The sequence below is a fragment of the Petaurus breviceps genome, unplaced genomic scaffold (assembly GCF_028583685.1).
Source record: "Petaurus breviceps papuanus isolate PSGF00001 unplaced genomic scaffold, PetGlider_PUasm1.0 90779, whole genome shotgun sequence".
NCBI classification, from domain to species: domain Eukaryota; kingdom Metazoa; phylum Chordata; class Mammalia; order Diprotodontia; family Petauridae; genus Petaurus; species Petaurus breviceps.
Window position 1 is genome coordinate 8,282,199 of NW_027187344.1, and position 17,438 is coordinate 8,299,636.

General features: G+C 45.5%; 1 protein-coding gene across 1 annotated transcript in view; it reads right to left on the reverse strand.

Annotated features, from left to right (window-relative positions):
• HMCN2 (hemicentin 2) overlaps nt 1–17,438 on the reverse strand; it is a 186,074-nt gene that overhangs the window by 39,880 nt on the left and 128,756 nt on the right. Inside the window, 16 exon segments of the mRNA XM_069069359.1 lie at nt 337–493; nt 762–889; nt 1,631–1,775; nt 1,900–2,041; nt 2,467–2,603; nt 2,717–2,798; nt 3,458–3,648; nt 3,967–4,239; nt 5,955–6,052; nt 13,550–13,733; nt 14,410–14,534; nt 14,873–15,032; nt 15,199–15,342; nt 16,012–16,143; nt 16,442–16,523; nt 16,729–16,931. Of these exon segments, the coding sequence (XP_068925460.1) occupies nt 337–493; nt 762–889; nt 1,631–1,775; nt 1,900–2,041; nt 2,467–2,603; nt 2,717–2,798; nt 3,458–3,648; nt 3,967–4,239; nt 5,955–6,052; nt 13,550–13,733; nt 14,410–14,534; nt 14,873–15,032; nt 15,199–15,342; nt 16,012–16,143; nt 16,442–16,523; nt 16,729–16,931 (2,383 nt within the window).

Genomic DNA, 17,438 nt, shown 5'->3' on the forward strand with positions numbered 1-17,438 from the left:
CCTTTCCTTTCCTTTCCTTTCCTTTTCCTTTCCTTTTCCTTTCCTTTCCTTTCCTTTCCTTTCCTTTTCTTTCCCTTTCCTTTCCTTTCCTTTCCTTCCTCCTTTCCTCCTTCCTTCCTTATTTCCTTTCTCCTACCCTTCCCCCCTCCCTTTCTCCACTCCTTCCCTCCCTTACCTCTTTTCTTCCTTCCTTCACTAAGTTATATAGCCTTCAAAGATAGGGACACTTTTGTTTTTGTCTCCCCAGGCACCTATCGCAATGCTTGACACATAGTAGGTACTTTAAAAATGCTTGCTGATCCATTGATTTGAAGTGTTACTAACACACATACTGACCGGTAGGCCCCTTGATGTCGATCCAGGCTCAATGTCTGTCCATTCTTCTTCCAGACCACATGGGGCTTAGGGGAGCCCCTGGCCTCACAGGGCAGAGTGGCCTGACTGTGCACAGTCAATGTCAGATTGGAGGGTCCGGGTGCAATGGTGGGGGGCTCTGTGGAGTGGGAAGCTGGGTTTAGAAAATGGCCAAACCTCAGGGTGAGAGGATGAGGGAGTTGAAAACAAGAGAGTAAGCACAGAAGGGAGGCTAGGGCACCCATTTGGATATGTTCTTAACCCTTGAGTACAATATTATAGAAGATAATTAGCTCATCCCAACCAGCTATTGGTGCTGCCATCAGAGACAGAGGATGCCTAGACCTTGGGCCTGATGTCACAACATCCTGAATACAAGGCCCCTGACCTTTCAGCCCTCTACCTACCAAAGACCTGAAGTTCCTGTCCTTGCCGGTCTGAGCCAGCTGAGTTTGAAGCTTGGCAGAGATAATACCCAGAGTCCTGGGGGTAGACTGGCTGAATCTTCAGGGAACCATCTGGCAGAAACTCCAGCCTAAGATGAGAGGAAAGGGTTGGGTTAGCAGAAAGACCTGCTGAGTGGGCTGGGCAGAGGGGCCTGTAGAGGCTGGGTCTCTCCCAGTCTCTATCTGAGGCTCCTGACTCTTCCCAGCAGGCCTCCTGAGGGCAGATGTATCCAGGAAAGTTTATCAAGATGTTGTCCTGAGGATGTTGCACCCCCACCCCCCACTTTTCCTGCTTCCAACTCTCCTCTTTCAACTCTCTTTGATGATGAAGCTAGTACCACGCAACTTGGTGTCATACAAGTGATGGCCCTGGCTGAAGTGGTCCTGACCTGTGAGGCTTCTGACAAAGCCCGACCTACCATCTCATGATCAAAGGAAAGGCTCAGTGCTTCTACAGGTGAGGTATATGTATGGCAAACAGGATGGGAAGGGGAAGTGGAAGAAGCCTGATTCTAGGAGCTTCCTTCAACTCTCCGATCGCCATGAGAGGCCACAAAAAACATCTAATGAAACTAAGGCCATATAGAAATCACTTGTGTGATTTCACTATGTTCTTCAGCACAGGCTAAACCCCAAAGCCCAATCAGCCTTCTAAAGAGGTGGGAAAACTGAGTGTGGATGACTCAGTGCAACCCATCCGAGATGCTAGGATAAGCTACTCCACCCACAGACCGTGGACCAATCAAGAACATTGTCTCTGCGCATGAAGGCATTAGCTCTTAGCAACAAACCATGGTTGAAATTCTTTCCAATCATAGCCTGGCATATACCTGGAGCTCCCAGGAACCAGTGGGACTCCATCCTTCCTCCAGCTCACCAAAGGTGCAGGGACCCCTTTGGCCTTGCAGGGCAACAAAGCTGTCTGATTCACTGAAGCATTCACCACCAAAGGGCCTGTCTGGATTGTGGGAGCCACTGCAAGGAGAAGGCACGGACTGGGCCATCACAGGGCCTGGAGAGAGCAGACTTCCTAGGCTTGGCCCTCAGGCCAGAATCCTTGTTCTGCTACCCTCAGGCCCCAGGGGCTGCTAATACTCACTGTGGATCTCCACATCAAAGGGCAAGCTGGTGCTACCTGCGGCATTGCTGGCAACACAACTATATTTGCCACTGTCAGATAGGTCCAAGGCCTGGAGCTGAAGGAACCGCCCATTCTCCAGGAGCAGCGTGTGGGCATCTGCCTGACAAGTCCACAGACAGAAATAGTTCATTACTATCAGAACTCGAACTCAGAAAGGGCATTGGTACTGCCAGAGAGGGCTCAAGATACTACACATGGATCCACAGGGCCTTGCAAGGGCCAGGATACATAACTTTTTCCCCTGGTGCCTTCTGTGGCCCTTCTACTCATCTAGACCCCCCTACAGCCCTAACCTTATCTCTGTCTCCTTTTCCAGGCACATTCCCAGAGGATCTCAAACCAGCAAGCACTAGGGGGCAAAGGAGAACCTTTTTCACAAGGAAACATCATTCCTCTGCCTAATTGCAGACCCCAAGATAATCCCTGGGCCTAGGAATTGGCAATGGAATAAGAAGAGATGATCTAGTTTAGCTGAAATATGAAAGTATTCTCATGGAACCTCTAGACCCTCCAGGGCCTACCCACCTTGAGCAGGATGCCCTCTCTGTGCCATTCGATCTTGGGTGGTGGGTCTGCCTCCACTGGGCACTCTAGGACCAGCTGCCCATCAGCCAACCCAATGACGGTTCGAGTTTCATGGGACCCAACAATGTTTGGAGGTGCTAGATGGAACAGGAACAGACACATATGAGATACTCCAAAGCATTCACCTGGTTGCCCAGCCCTATTCACAGAGTTCTCTCCCTCCCAGCTTCCTTCAGCATATAGGACCTACCTTGTACCCTAACCAAAAAGTTCTTTCCATCTTCCCCTGCAGGACTCTCAGCTAGGCAGGTGTACAAGCCAGCATCATCCACCTGGAAAACAAGTAGAATGAGAACTGATCCTTCCCCACCTCCGACACATTGCACAGTCACTGCCTCCAGATGCAGTATCCTAAAGCATCACCGCTATTCTGTTACTGACCTGCTCAGAAAACTTGGCTACAAAATTAGTGTACAACATTTGTACCAGAAGGAACATTATGTTATCACATAGATCAACCTCTTCAATTTTATAGAAAAGGAAACAATGTTAGAGAAATCAAGTGACAAGGTTATATAATCATCAAACATAAACCCAGGTTTTCTGGCTCAAATCCAATGCACTTTCTGGAATCAAGGTCATACTGTCATGACCCCCTCCACCTCCCGGAGCAAATCTGCACTCCTTGGTCTTGAATGCTAGTCACTGCATGGTCTGGCTTTAGCCCCCTTCTGCAATCTTAGTTCCCACTGATCCCTTTACACATATCCTTTGTAACTCCAGCTAGACAGAGATCAGGTCTTATTCTTTTTGTCTATTTGGCAAAAAGCCATGAATGTAGTAGGAATCCATTGAAGGATGGCTGAAGGATAGATCAGGAAGCAGGAAGTCAGATTCTAACCAGGCCTGGGAAATGAGTCACCTCTCACACCAGTATGAAATCACAAACACATACACATGCCCACGTGAGCACACATACATGCACACACACCTGGACACCTTCCACTCGGAGGACTTGGCCATCCTTGGTGACACTCCCTAGCCTGGCCACAGCCTGCCCATCCTTCTGCCAGGTGATGTTGGGCATGGGGCTGCCAAGAGCATTGCAGATGAGCTCCAAAGGAGCTCCAGGAAGCAGCAGCATCTCTGCAGCCTGGCCTGAGTCCTCAATCCAGGGGGGTTCTGCAAGGGGCATAGCCTGTGAATCATTGGAGGAAAAGGGCTGCTCTTGCCCTCTCCCTCCTGAAATGGCATCAGATGGAACATTCTCTGAGAAGTGAAAAGTGCATGCACTTGGAATGACCAGTCTGCCAAACAGAGGTGGGTTTACCATCCAAACAGAGGTGTTGCTCACACAATACAATCAAGCCTTATTCCTATCCCCGGAACCCCCAAGTAATCTTGTCTACCTGCTCCCTTTTGCTGATGTGTCAGACAACTTGACCCTGGCTTTCATCACCATCTGCCCCAACAGAAAAGAAAGGAGGGCAAGAGACTTACCCATTACAGCCAACTGGAAGTGCCTGGTTGCCTCTCCAGCCTCATTGACAGCCACACAGGAGTACGTCCCTGCATCATCAGCCTGCACTGCCTCCAGCTGCAGGCTGGTTCCTGTCCCTAGGCCCAGGCTCTGGATCATCAAGGATGCCCCGTCCTTGAGCCAAGACACTGCAGGCATGGGGGTTCCTCTGGCCTCACAGGGCAATGTGACGTCTGAGCCCCTCACTACAGCCATGGTATCCTTGGTCTCTGATGGCTCTAGGACAGGGGGGACTAGGGAGGGGAGGGAAGAGGACAGCAGGTCTTTTATCAATATCAGACAGAAGGTTTACCACCATTAATGGCATATTTCTCAGAGAAGAGGTGGGGCCCTGAGAAGGAAATAGAAAAATACTAAGGTGTCCACGCATTGGTACTGCTGTTCCTTTAAAATGCCAGATGACTATAGGGGCAGTGGCCATAGAAACAAAGTTCTACATTGCCATTCACTAATGATAATGATGATGAAGACAGGCAGTGTGCTATAGTGGATAGAGAGATGACGCCAAAGCCAGGAAGATCTGGGTTCCAATCCTGCTTGTGACACATCCTGGCCATGTGATCCTGAGTAAGACACTTAATCTCTCAGTGCCCTAGGTACCTCTGTAAAATGAATAAATTGCAAAGATGGCGCTGATATACATTGTTAGAGAGAATTTCCTCACCCAGGAGTGCCACATGCCAATAAAATCACAGGTTCCCTCCCTATCCAGAGCAATAATAATGATGACAAATTCCACTACAAAAGTTATTATTTTCTCCACCTGTGCAGTATTTCATAGAACATTAAATATAAAAATGTAAATCAATTTAATTTAAATTAAATATAAAAATAATCTCATGTCCATTTCAATCTGAACTTCTTCAGACAATATGAGGAGATTAATAATAACTCACTCAGCTGTGAACATTCTCCTTGGCTTTCACCATGCCTGGAATGCTCTCCTTCCTCTGATGCAGCTGCTGACTTTCCTGGCTTCCTTTAAGTCCCAACTAAAATTCCACCTTCTATAGGAAGCCTTCTCTACCCCTCTCTTAATTCCAGTGCCTTCCCTCTGATAATTATTTCCTATTTACCATGTATACAGCTAACTTTGTATGTAATTATTTGCATGATCTCCCATTAGATTATAAATTCCTTGAAGGCAGGGACTGTCTTTTTCCTCTTTTTGTATCCCCAGTGCTTAGCACAGAGCCACATAGTAAGTATTTAATAAATGCTTATTGAGTTGAATTTCTATAGAACTTCAAGGCTTATAAAGTTTTCCCATAATAACAGTTGTCTTCCCAGAAAAATCATGATATAAATATTCTAAGTATCGCAAACTCCCATTTTATAAATGAGAAAACTGAGGCTCTGAGGAGTCAAGTGCTTCACTCATAGTCACTTAGCTAATAAGTGTTAGAGCCAGGATTCCTGCCCCAGATCTCCTCATTCCAAGTCCAAAACTCTTTCCATTACATGAAAGAGTAACAATAAAAAAAAAAAACCCTCTAGTCAGTCTTGAACTCTTTCTCTGGGAAAGATTACTTCCTGGTACATCTCTACTTGTCTGAACCTGAGGTAGTCCTTTCACCAATTTGGGCATCAGTTTCTTCATCTCTAAAATGAGGGGGTTGAACTAGATGAGATGGTCCCTAAGGCCCATCTTGGCTTTCACAGTCTAAGGTTCTATGACTAAGGGGGCCCCAGGCATAAACTCTGGATAGAATCTTACAGAGAGGCTCTGACATGTTATACGTTTCTCTCCACCCCAACTAGATTCGTCTGTTCTTTCCCTTTGCCAACCATCAGAATTGGGCTGGGTTAGGGTATCCTAATTTAAGAGGAGTTCAACTGTTAAGTGATAGAAGCAGCTTTCTAGGCCCTCTCCTCAGGGAGGGTGCCCCAGGCATGATCCCCAGCTCAGCCCATACCATCCTACCAGTTCCAACCCCTTCCTACGTACCATGAATCTGTAAGCTGAAGGTTCTCTCAGCTACTCCTGCAGGGCTGGAGGCCACACATGTGAAAGTTCCTGCATCTGCCACCTGTACCTGGGAAATCCTAAACAGCAGGAGGGAGAAAAGGGGACCAGATTGGTATGAGCAGAAGACCCGGTGGATATGTCCCAACAGAACTCCTCACCCCGCTGTCCTGCTCAAGTAAAAGAGCCAAGAGACTGATGCTGAGTGAAGGGAGCAGAACCAGAACATTGTACACAGTAACAGTAACTCTGGGCCATGATCAACTATGACTGACTTAGCTCTTCTCAGCAATACAATGATGCAAGACAATTCCAAAAGACTTGTGATGGAAAATGCTATCCACATCCAGAGAAAGGGCTCTGGAGTCTGAATGCAGATCAAAGTATACTACTTTTGCTTTCTTTGTGTTTTTTTGTGACTTTTTTTCCTTCTGTTCTGTTTGTTCTTTCACAATCTGACTAATGTGGAAATATGTTTTACATGATTGCACACATATAACCTTGTATCAGATTGCTTGCCATATTGGGGAGGGGAGAGGAAGGAAAGGGAGAGAAATCTGGAACTCAAAATCTTATATAAAAAAATCAATGTTGAAAATTGTCTTTATTAGCTCTTCTCAGCAATTGCAATGATCTAAGACAACTCCAAAAGACTCGTGATAGAAAATGCTGTCCACATCCAGAGAGAGAACTATGGAGTCTGAATGCAGATCAAAGCAGACTATTTTTCCTTTTTTTGTTTTTTTGTTTCTCGTGGTTTACCCCTTTGGATCTAATTTTCTTTACAACATGACTAATGTAGAAATATGTTTAATAGGATTGTATGTGTATGGTCTATATCAGATTATATGCTGACTTGGGGAGGGGAGAGGGGAAGGGGAGAAAATTAAAAATTAAAAATCTTATAAAAGCAAATGTTGAAAAGGACTAAATAAATGCATTTTTTAAAAAAGAAAATTGTCTTTATGTGTAATTGGAAAAAATACAATATTATTTACTTGAAAAAGAAGAGAGAGTCATGAGGAGGGTATAGCCAAGCCTGACAATCTTGGACCTTAAGAAATTCCAGGGCTACTGCTGGCTAGGCCAACTCAGGGAAGCAGAGAGGGAAGGGGATGGAGCTGGCTGCTTTGGCCAGCTGATGTTGAGAAACCTGAGCTTCATGTACATACTATAAGAAGAAATATAATAATAACTCACATTTTTTTTCAAAAAATATTCTGAGGGGCAGCTAGGTGGCACAGTGAATAGGGCACCAGCCCTGGAGTCAGGAGGACCTGAGTTCAAATGCAGCTTCAGACACTTATCACTTACTAGCCGTGTGACTTTGGGCAAGTCACTTAACCCCAATTGCCCTGCCTTCCCCTCTCCAAAAAAGCAAACAAACAAATAAACCATTTTGAATTCCAAATTCTATCCCTTCCTCCCTTCTTCCCCTCCTTCTTCCCTGAGATGGTAAGTCTGACATTTCTATAGCACTTTAAGGCTTACAAAGCACTTTTCTCAAAAAACCCTGGAAGGTAGAGTCTCAATATTCTTACAGCCACCTTACAGATCATAGGGTCATAGATTTAAAGCTAGAAGGAACCTCAGGGGCCATCACATTCACTCCCAACCCCCTCATTTTACAGATTAGCAAACTAAGGCTCAAAGATTTTTGTGCCTGTGGAAATAAATTAGAGGTAATGAATGTCAGATGGACAGAGTCAGGCGGTAAGTAAGCAGCAACTCTGGGAGAGTAGAGAACTAGAGGGACAGCAGGGGCATGGTGGCTTTGAAGAACTGATTGTTAAATTTTTCAAGTAAGCATTTATCTCCCAGAAATTAGCAAATGCTATGAATCAGGGCTTGATTTATTATAGCTTTGCTGACTGTTTATACTTAAGAAAATGGGGAGGAAATAATAATAATTGCAGATTAAATTTAAGATAGTGTTGTGGATATTTCCCCCTCTCCTCCAGAAAGCTGGTTGTTAAATATTTACCAAAACATTCTTTGATGAGGGGTGCTGAGATAGAAAAATCAAAAGTCTAGGTTTCATGTAGCAAGTGTTGTAGCTGAGATTCAAATTCTGGTCTCCTAACACCAAATCTGGCATTCATTCCATCACACCTCACTGCTCTTCAAAAATCATCTACTCAACAACCACATTTTAAGTATCTACTATGCGTTAGGCACCTACTATGTGTTAGGCACTAAGCCCTGGGGATACAAAGATAAAAAGGAGGAAAAATCTCACCCCTCAGGAAGCTTACATTCTACCAGGAGATACCACACAGAAAAGCAAATTCAAAGTAATTTGAGGAGAGAGAGAGAGAGAGTGAGAACTCTAGAGGAGAGAGAGTAAGAATTCTAACCCCTCTGGGGAGCAAGGGAAAGTAGAAGGAAGTAGCAAATGAGGTGATGGTTAAGATGAAGCCAGGGAGTGCATTTCAGGCATGAGACAACCTGTGCAAAAAAATAAAGACTGGAGGCAGAAAGCTGCCCTCAGGGATAACTGGTAGGCTAATTTGGCCAGCACATAGAGTACATGAAGGGAAATAATATGAATAAGTATCTGAAAAGACTGGTTGGAGACAAATTATAGAGATCTTTAAATGCTAGGCAAAGGAGGCAATTTTTAAGCAGGAGAGTCACATGGTGAGACCAATGTTCTAGGACAGACTCTCTGGGATTATTTTGGCGGTTGTACATTGGAGAACAGGGAGCTTGGAAGCTGAGAGACAAATGAGGAAGCTGCTGCAAGAGGTCCAGGGAAGAGATGACGACAACAGTGGCTATACAGAGAGAAAGAGGACAGATCTTAGAGACAGATGCCGTCGATGTAGGATAGATTGCTGTTGCTCAGTCATTTCAGTCATATTTGAACCTTTGTGACCCTGTTTGGGGGTTTCTTGGCAAAGATCCTAGAGTGGTTTGCCATTTCCTTCTCCAATTCATTTTACAGATGAGGAAATTGAGGCAAACAGGGTGAAGTGACTTACTCAAGGTCACACAGCTGGAAAGTGTCTGAGGTCAGATCCAAATTCAGGAAAATGAGTCTTCTGGACTCCAGGCCCAGTACTCTATGCATTGCAATTCCTAGCTGTTCCTATAGGATAGATTAAGACTTGGAGAAAATGACTGGACATGGGTGGTGAGGATGACACCAAGGTTAAGAACTTGGGTACCTGAAAGGACATGATGTCCTGAACAGAGATAGGGAGGTCTGAAAGGTGGATGAGTTTGGGAACAAGATAAGGAGTTTCATTTTAGACATGTTGAGTTTGAGATATTTAATGGGATGCACAGGTGGAAGTGTCCAGCAGGAAACTGGTAAATGGAGACTAGAGCTCAAGAGAAAGATAAGAACTGAATATAAAGATTTGGCATCTGCTGGATGGCCCACTGGACAGAGCGCTGGCCCAGGGATGTGAATTCCAATCCAGGTTCAGACACTGGCTGTGTGACCCTGGGCAAGTCACTTAATCTCTATTTGCCTTAGTGTTCTCCTCTGTAAAATGAGGATAATAATATACCTACCATTAGGGGGAAAATAAAATAAAATCTTTAAAAAAAAATAGTACCTACCACCCAGGGTTATTGTGAAGATGAAATGAGATAATATTTGCAAATCACTTAGCACAGTGCCTGTCATGTAGTAAGAATTGTCTAAATACACTACTACTACTACTACTAATCATTATGATTATTATAGCCTCTAACTCCTCCAGTTTCCTCATCTGTAACATGGGGGTGTAATAGCAACTATCTCCTAGGATTGTGAGGATCAAATGACTTAACATAAAATCAAGAATTTTGCAAACATTAAAGCACCATGTAAATGCTTGCTAATAGTTATTATTATTTGCATAGACATGGTAATGAACTCTTGGGACCTGGTAAGACCATAAAAAGAGAGAAAGGGAGAATATACAGTTGGTGGAGGAAGCGGGGAGTGTGTGCGCAGAGACAGGGGACAGGTAGTAGGATGCTAATGCCAGAAAAGAGACTGAAAAGGAATGATCAAACAGGTAGGAGAACAGAGAGAGGAGAGAACAGTATCTTGGAAACCAAGGGAAAAGAAAGTATGGGGAAGGCGAGGGCAGCTAGGTGGTGCAGTGGATAAAGCACCAGCCCTGGGGTCAGGAGGACCTGAGTTCAAATCTGACCTCAAACACTTGACACTTACTAGCTAGCTGTGTGACCTTGGGCAAGTCACTTAACCCCAATCGCCTTTGCCTTCTCCCTCCAAAACAAACTAATGAAAAAGTACCAGAAAGTATCCAGGAGAAATAAGTGGTTAACAGTGTCAAATGCCACCAAGGGGTCAAGAGTGAGAAGGAATGAGAAATGGCTGCTGGATTTAAGAATTAAGAGAGCACTGGTAACCTTGGAGAGAGCAGTTTTAGTTGAGTGGTGGGGTCAGAAGCCAAACTGTATGTCAATGAGAAGTGAGTAGGACTTGAGTAAATGGAAATGAGTATACATGGATTCTAGGAGTATAGTTGTGAGAGGGAAAAGAGAAAACTTGAGAGGATTATAGGGCCCACGGGAGTATTTTTTTAAGGTCTGGGGAGACCTGGGCATGTTTGTAGGCAGCACAGAGAAAGCCAGTAGATGAAAAGAGACTGAAACTGAGAGGGGGGTGAGGTGGGAATGACTCAAGGGGCAAGTTCCCAGGGAAGACCTGAGGAGATGGGATCAAGGGTACCCGCTGAGAGGTTGGTTTTGGCAAGGAAAGAAGGAACACCTCTTACTCAGAGCTAGATCAAAGGATAAAAGAATGGTACTTTATGTGGAGGGAGTTTGGAGGTATGTCATATAGGGGAGCAGAGGGATCTCACAATGGATTTTTCTCAGTAAAATAGGAGGTGAAGTTCTCTGATGAGAGGAAAGGAAGAGACTGCCATAATAAGGGAGTAAGGAGATGGGGCTGGAGAAAAGATCAGGAGTTTGTATCCACTACTATGAGAGACAAAAGGGGGAGAATAAAAGGAAGACTATCTAGTTTTGAGGGCCCAGTTGAAATAGTTCCCATCATTTGTCGTGGTTCCATTCAGCCTAAGTGTATGACTCACTCCTATAAGAGAGAGCAGAGGTGTTTCATTTCCAGGGAATGCTGCTTCCAGAACCAGATTAAAACATAATTGGAAATTGTTTTAAAATATAAATGAAAATATAATACGACATAAATAATGTTAATGTGTGGTTTTCTAAGTCAATATTTGACCAACAAGGATCTATTTCTATTTGATGCCACTGATGTAGAAGATGACAAGGATCTGAGGGGGCAGATAGGTAACCCAAGGTCAAGGTTTGGCAAGGCCTGAGTGGCATTAGGACTAGGGGGAAGGAGGTAAGGAGTTCCAAGAGATAGAATGAACCAGTCAAGACTGTGAAGGGGAAAAAAAGTGAGGGCAGAGCAAGGGGGATGGATTAAGAAGAGGTGGAAGGTGGAGGTTAAAGTGAGGATAAAGAACAGATCTGAAGGAGTGAGGCAGAGGAGAGATAGAAGGACAAGGTTATGTTCAAGAGAGGAACTTCTGAGTTCAGAATTAGGCAAGTAGCACCATTGAGAATGATGGCAAGGCTGGAGGTACATCCATCCCTGTGTGTGTCTGGGACCAGATAAAGATATAGGTCATGGGAATCAATGGGCTCATGGATCCATTTGGTGAACCAGGGTGTTTGAGGGACATCAGTGTGCTACTGAAGGGGCTGCAATGGAAAGAAAAAGATGATCCAGGACTGAACTCCTTGGGAGAGAAGGAAGATTGACTTGGAGACTAGGGGATGACTACAACAAGGAGAGGAACAGGTTAGTATAGAGTAGATGATGGAGTGAACCTCAAAGGAGGAGGGGCTGCAGAGTGACAGCAGCAGAAGGAGGCTTTAGAAGAGGAAGTGGGGTGGCTAGGTGGTGCAGTGAATAGAGCACCAGCCCTGGAGTCAGGAGGACCTGAGTTCAAATCCGGCTTCAGTCACTTAACACAAAAACTAGCCGTGTGACCTTGGGCAAGTCACTTAATCCCAATTGCCCTCCAAAAAAGCAAAGAGCAAAAAAAAGCAAAGAAGAGGAAGTGAGGAGCATGGAGTATGCCCATTTCTCCTCTTGGCTCTCTCCTCCTCAGATTACTTAGGCTTTGCTTGTGTCTGGGGCTACAGATAAGTTACACCCACTGGATAGGGTAGCCAGGTATGTCGTGTCTTCTGGAGGGAGCCATGCTTTTATGAAAACAAGAAAATGGAGACCACAAGAGGAAGTGTTTAAATGAAGGGACATTTTCTTTTTGAGAGAGAGGAGCTTCAGAGGGGGGCAGGAGGGAAGGGCAAAGCAGGATACAAATTCTGTAGGGGCAAGATTGAAATACCAAAGGAAGAGGTGGGGTTTTTGTTTTTTTGTTAGTTTTTGTTTTGCCTCAGCAAAAGTCAATTCTGAATCACTGGATATGGGAAAGGAGGTGGGAGTCTGATAGTTGGAGCATAATTGCTCTTTCTCCAGCCATCACATCTAAGCTGGATCGTGCTGTCTGGCCTTTATGCAGAATCCCCTCAGGTGACCCTTTTGCAATTTTTTCCCCTACATGTTAATTTCACTTGGATAAAAAGGTAAAATTGGATTTGGACATGCAAATAATGGGATTTATGCCAGGCCTAAATACTTAGAGAAGCAGCATAGTATAGGCCTATAGTGCAGGTTAGGCAGCAGAGTGTATTCCCTGGACCTGGAATTAAAAAGCAGGTTGAAATCCTGCTTCAAACATTTACTAGCTGTCTATCCCTGAACAAGTCACTTAAACCTCTCTGGGCTTCAATTTCTTCATCTATAGAATGAATGAGTTGGACTCATGATGTCTAGATTTCCTTCTAGCTCTTAATTTTTAAGTCTATGATCCTTCTCCCCAAATCCTCCGTTAGGGATGACCATAGGCTCTATACATTCCTGGAATGAAGTTTTCAAACAGTCTTTATTGAGCCTACTATATGCCCTTGCTAGCAACTGTGGGGGATACAAAGGGAGAAGATATGACCCCCTGGTCTTGAGAATTCATAGTCTAGATAGAGAGCTAAGCCACAGACTCAAAACAGCCAACAATTCAAGGGAGGATTCCTAGATGTTCGAACAGGACAGACAATAAATGGTACAAGATCTGAGAGAAGGGATAGGTAAGAATGGCAGAGAGCCTGTGCTGGGTCTTTGAGAGTTGGTGAGGCGTAGGGGGTAACATTGAAGTCTTGGTTCTGGTCTCAACTGACATTTTGGGAAGCAGGTTTGAAGTGGTCAGGGAACCAATAAAGCTAAAAGTTTCACCTCTCCCCCCTAGCAGGATTACAATATAACCTCAGTTCCTGGAACTCCAATTCAGATCTTTGTGAGAATCATTTATGTAGATGACATCCAGCATTTACATGCTTATGCCCAACATTGTTATACCCATAAAATTTTTTTTTAATGTATAGGCCTTGGACTTCTTGAGTCCCAGTACTAAAATTCCTGGCCCAGTAGTACCCAATTTACCACTGTAAGGCACTAATGAGAAGTGTCAACATGTCTAATGTCTCCCTCCCCCCCCACCCATCCAGTCTTCTCTTACCTAAGAGTACGACCTGAGGAATGGAGATGGGTACGCTGGGACAGGGGCATAGGGAGGCCATTCTTCAGCCAGTTAATCTGTATTGGTGGGGAGCCTCGGGCTGGGCATGCCATGGTCACCAGCCCCCCTGGTACACTTATCAAGGTCCCTGATCCATTGGCCCCTTTCTCAATGGTTGGCGGAACTGGTGGAGGGGAAGAGAGAGAGAGAGAAATGTATGAAGGTCTTCTCAAACAAATCCAGTTCCTTCTCTCAGAAAAAAAAAATCTTGCCCCTTACAGAACTCTCAGCATTTGAGATCTTAGCACTTATAAGGTCCAATCCCTTTACATAACAGATGAGGAAATGGAGGTGCAGAAAAGCCCTGTAACTTGTCTAAGATCATATAGTTAGTAAATATATGAGTCAGGATTTGAACCTAGATCTTCTTGATCTGTCCAGTGCTCTGTCTATGATCAAGGTGCCCCTCAGTTTCACTGGACCTACTTCCAAGCTCATTGTATCTTCCCAATAGTCCTCTATCCAGAGGGTTAGTATTGGAATGATTAAATATCAGCTTTAGAGATGAGAAACCTGAAGCCTAGAGAGGGTTAAGTGACTTGCCCCAAAGTAACCCTAAGAGTTAGTTAATGGTAGTTAAAAGCCAAGCATCTCAATGATCCTGCCAAAGCTCTGTTCGTGCACCATGATGCCACAGACTGAGAGGTCCTGGATGTGTCAGAATTGATCTCAATCTTATTCCTTGTCACTCAGGATACACTCTCTGGCCCCAAAGCAGGCTCGAGGGGTCATTAGAAGCCAAAGTGGGAGGGGGCTGCAGCTCCAGGGAAAGATCTGCTTCTGTCCTCTGGGCACCTTACCCAGAACACTCAGCGTGTGCAGCTTGGTGTCTTCTCCAGCACTGTTCTGGGCTAGGCAGGTGTATGCGCCTGAGTCAGAAGCCTTCAAGCCCTTCAGGACCAGGGAGCTGCCATCTGTGTAGAACCTGCTCCGGGCAGGGGCAGAAGGGAGATAGAGAGAAGGGCCCTACCTCGTCCCTTCCCATCTCCCTTCCACCCAGATCTCAGGGCACTCAGTCGGTCAGGAAGCATTTATTAGTGCTTGCTAGACTCATGGCATTGTACCAAGTTCTGGGGATACCCAAAAGGGGGGGCAAAAATAACTTCTGCCCTCAAGGAGCTTACATTCTAATGGGGGAGATAATTGGTAAGTAACCAGGTGTATACAAGGTATTCATAGAGTAGATGGAAGGCACCTGGAGAGCGGAAGATGCAAGTGACCAGGGGACTGGGAAAGGTCTCCTGCAGAGGGAGAGCACCATACCGAAGGTGGGGAGTGGTGTGAAGTCCCAGGGGTCGCCCATCCTTCAGCCACAAGATGTCTGGCTGTGGCTGCCCTTCTGCCTCACACTCCAGCCTCACCTCCTGATCTTCTAGGACATTATGTTCTTGGGGAACCCCAGAGCTCAGGATCCTGGGGGCCACTGTAAGCAGAGGGAAAGTCCTCAGGCCTAGGGTCAAAGCCAGAGTAGCTCCTATCCAGGGCTGAGAACACTTAAGAGCCCTCAGTACCAAATGTTGGTGATGGGCTAGATTGGGCTGGGCCATCTCCAGGGAATGGATGACCAGGCAGCGGCATCCCTGACATACCTAACACCATGACCACAAAATCTTTGCGAGCTTCGGCCTCAGGGTTCTCAGCCACACAGGTGTAGATGCCCTCCTGGGAGGGCTGGAGACGACTGAGCTGCAGGCGGCCCCCTCTGGAAACCACTCCTCTCTCCACACTGCTCTCTGCAGGAAGAAAAAGCTTATCATCAAACTTTCCCCTGCAGAGATCACTAAATCTACCCTACCTGGGCACAAGTGCCCAGACCCTGTAGCTTGAATTAGGGACAGTCACCTTGTGACTTGCTTGTCCTGTTTGCATTTGGCTCATTCCAAGAGATATTCATTCACTCATTCACTCATTCATTCATTCACTCATTCATTCATCCAGCCACAGATTTATTGATGCATGACACTGGGGAGAATCGACTCTGTGGCATCAAGTTGAACTTCTCTGGCTGACTTTCAAGGGATTTACACTACACTTATTTTCCCCAAATTCACACTTGACTGTTACTCAATGTTATTTGCAAATGCAATGCTTATTCCCATCTCTATACCCTTGTTCCAGCTGGTTTCCCCTCTCTCCCCACCTAGAATCCCCTCTCTCCATTCCTGGAGAACTTGGTTTTTGGAGCTCTGGGAAAGAGAGAGAGTGAGGCCTTAACTACCCTAGAGGCTCACTCTAGGATTCCTGATGAGAATCCCAATCGCTGACCTCATTCCACACCACCTCCATAGTTCCAAAGTCAGGACAACCTAGTCCAGCTGGGGCCCTGCCCACCTCCCACCGTCTTCTACAAGTAAAGTGATTCTTGGGCTCGATTTCAAACTTTGGAGTGTTGGCCCACTCACCAACAGGCATCCTGTCCTTTAACCAGGTGACAGTGGGGGCAGGGACCCCAGCCACATCACACACCAGGACCAGGGGTCTTCCAGCCACCTGGCTCAGAGTCTCTGTTTCAGGATTCTCAAAGATTGGGGGCACTACAAAAGTGGAGCCAAACATTCAGGATCCACAGGGTCTGTGGGGTAGAAAGCCCTGAACCCCCAAATCCCTCCCCATAGAACAGGCCAGAAAGCTTTTCACCATCACTCCACCCTTTCAGCTCTAGTACTGCTTCTTCTCAGAAACCACCTCGGAGATAAGAGGTATTCTTGCCCCCAGTTGATAGATAAGAAAACAAAGATAAAGAATTGCAGCAATTTGCTAGAGGTCAGTAGAGAGAGGCCAAGGAAACTTCAGATTCACTGAGCCTGGTCCTTCCTTTTCATAATCTCTTACCTTGAACAGTGAGGACAAAGGTCCGGACTGCCTCACCAACTATGTTGCTGACCTTACAGCTGTATAAACCTTTATCTGCTATCTGGAACAGACAGAGACTGACTGAGCCCCAAGACACAAGAGGAGATGGGTTACCCCACTTGCCCTTATCCAGAGTATAACAAGAGGGTAGAAGCACCCTAAAGGTACTAGGCATTTGGCTCTCCTCCCATAGTGCCCCCATCCCATTTCCCTACTTGTCTACTAGGGCAGCCATTGACTTACAATCTAGGGCTTTATCTGCTCACCTGAACATTCACAATCTCCAGTTTCTGTCCATCCAGCAGAGTTTGGACCTGCTGGTCCAGAGTAATCTGTTGTCCATTTTTATACCAGGTTATCACTGGCTCAGGCAGAGTGTCTGACTCACACTGTAGGATGGCTGTGTCTCCAACTCGCACCACTGTTGTGTCCTGCTGTCCACTTGGGGTTTGCTTGATGGTGGGTGGGGCTAAAGGATGGCAAAAGATCAGATGGTCTCCAAGACTGAATCATAGGATTTAGAATCCTATCTTTTTTTTTTTTTTTTGGAGGGAATTGGGATTAAGTGACTTGCCCAAAGTCACACGGCTAGTAAGTGTGTTAAGTGTCTGAGGTCAAATTTGAACTCAGGTCCTCCTGACTTCAAGGTCGGTACTCTATTCACTGCGCCACCTAGCGTCCCACGGAATCCTATCTTAGAAACCATCTAGTCCAATCTTCTCTCTTAATAGCAGAAGAAACACCGTATGAGTAATAAATGGGCAGAATTTGAACCCAAATCCAGTATTTTTTCCACTATTCTTTGCTGTTAGTGGTTTAACTAATTCTAGAGTGAAGGGGAAGGGAGGAGTTTTACCAAAATGCTGGAGATGCCTAAAAAAGCAAAGGAAACAATAACCTCATTTTTCTCCTCACTTCTGGAACTAAGAAGCCCTTAATGAGGCGCCACCCGATATACCCCCCGAAAGGTCTGGTT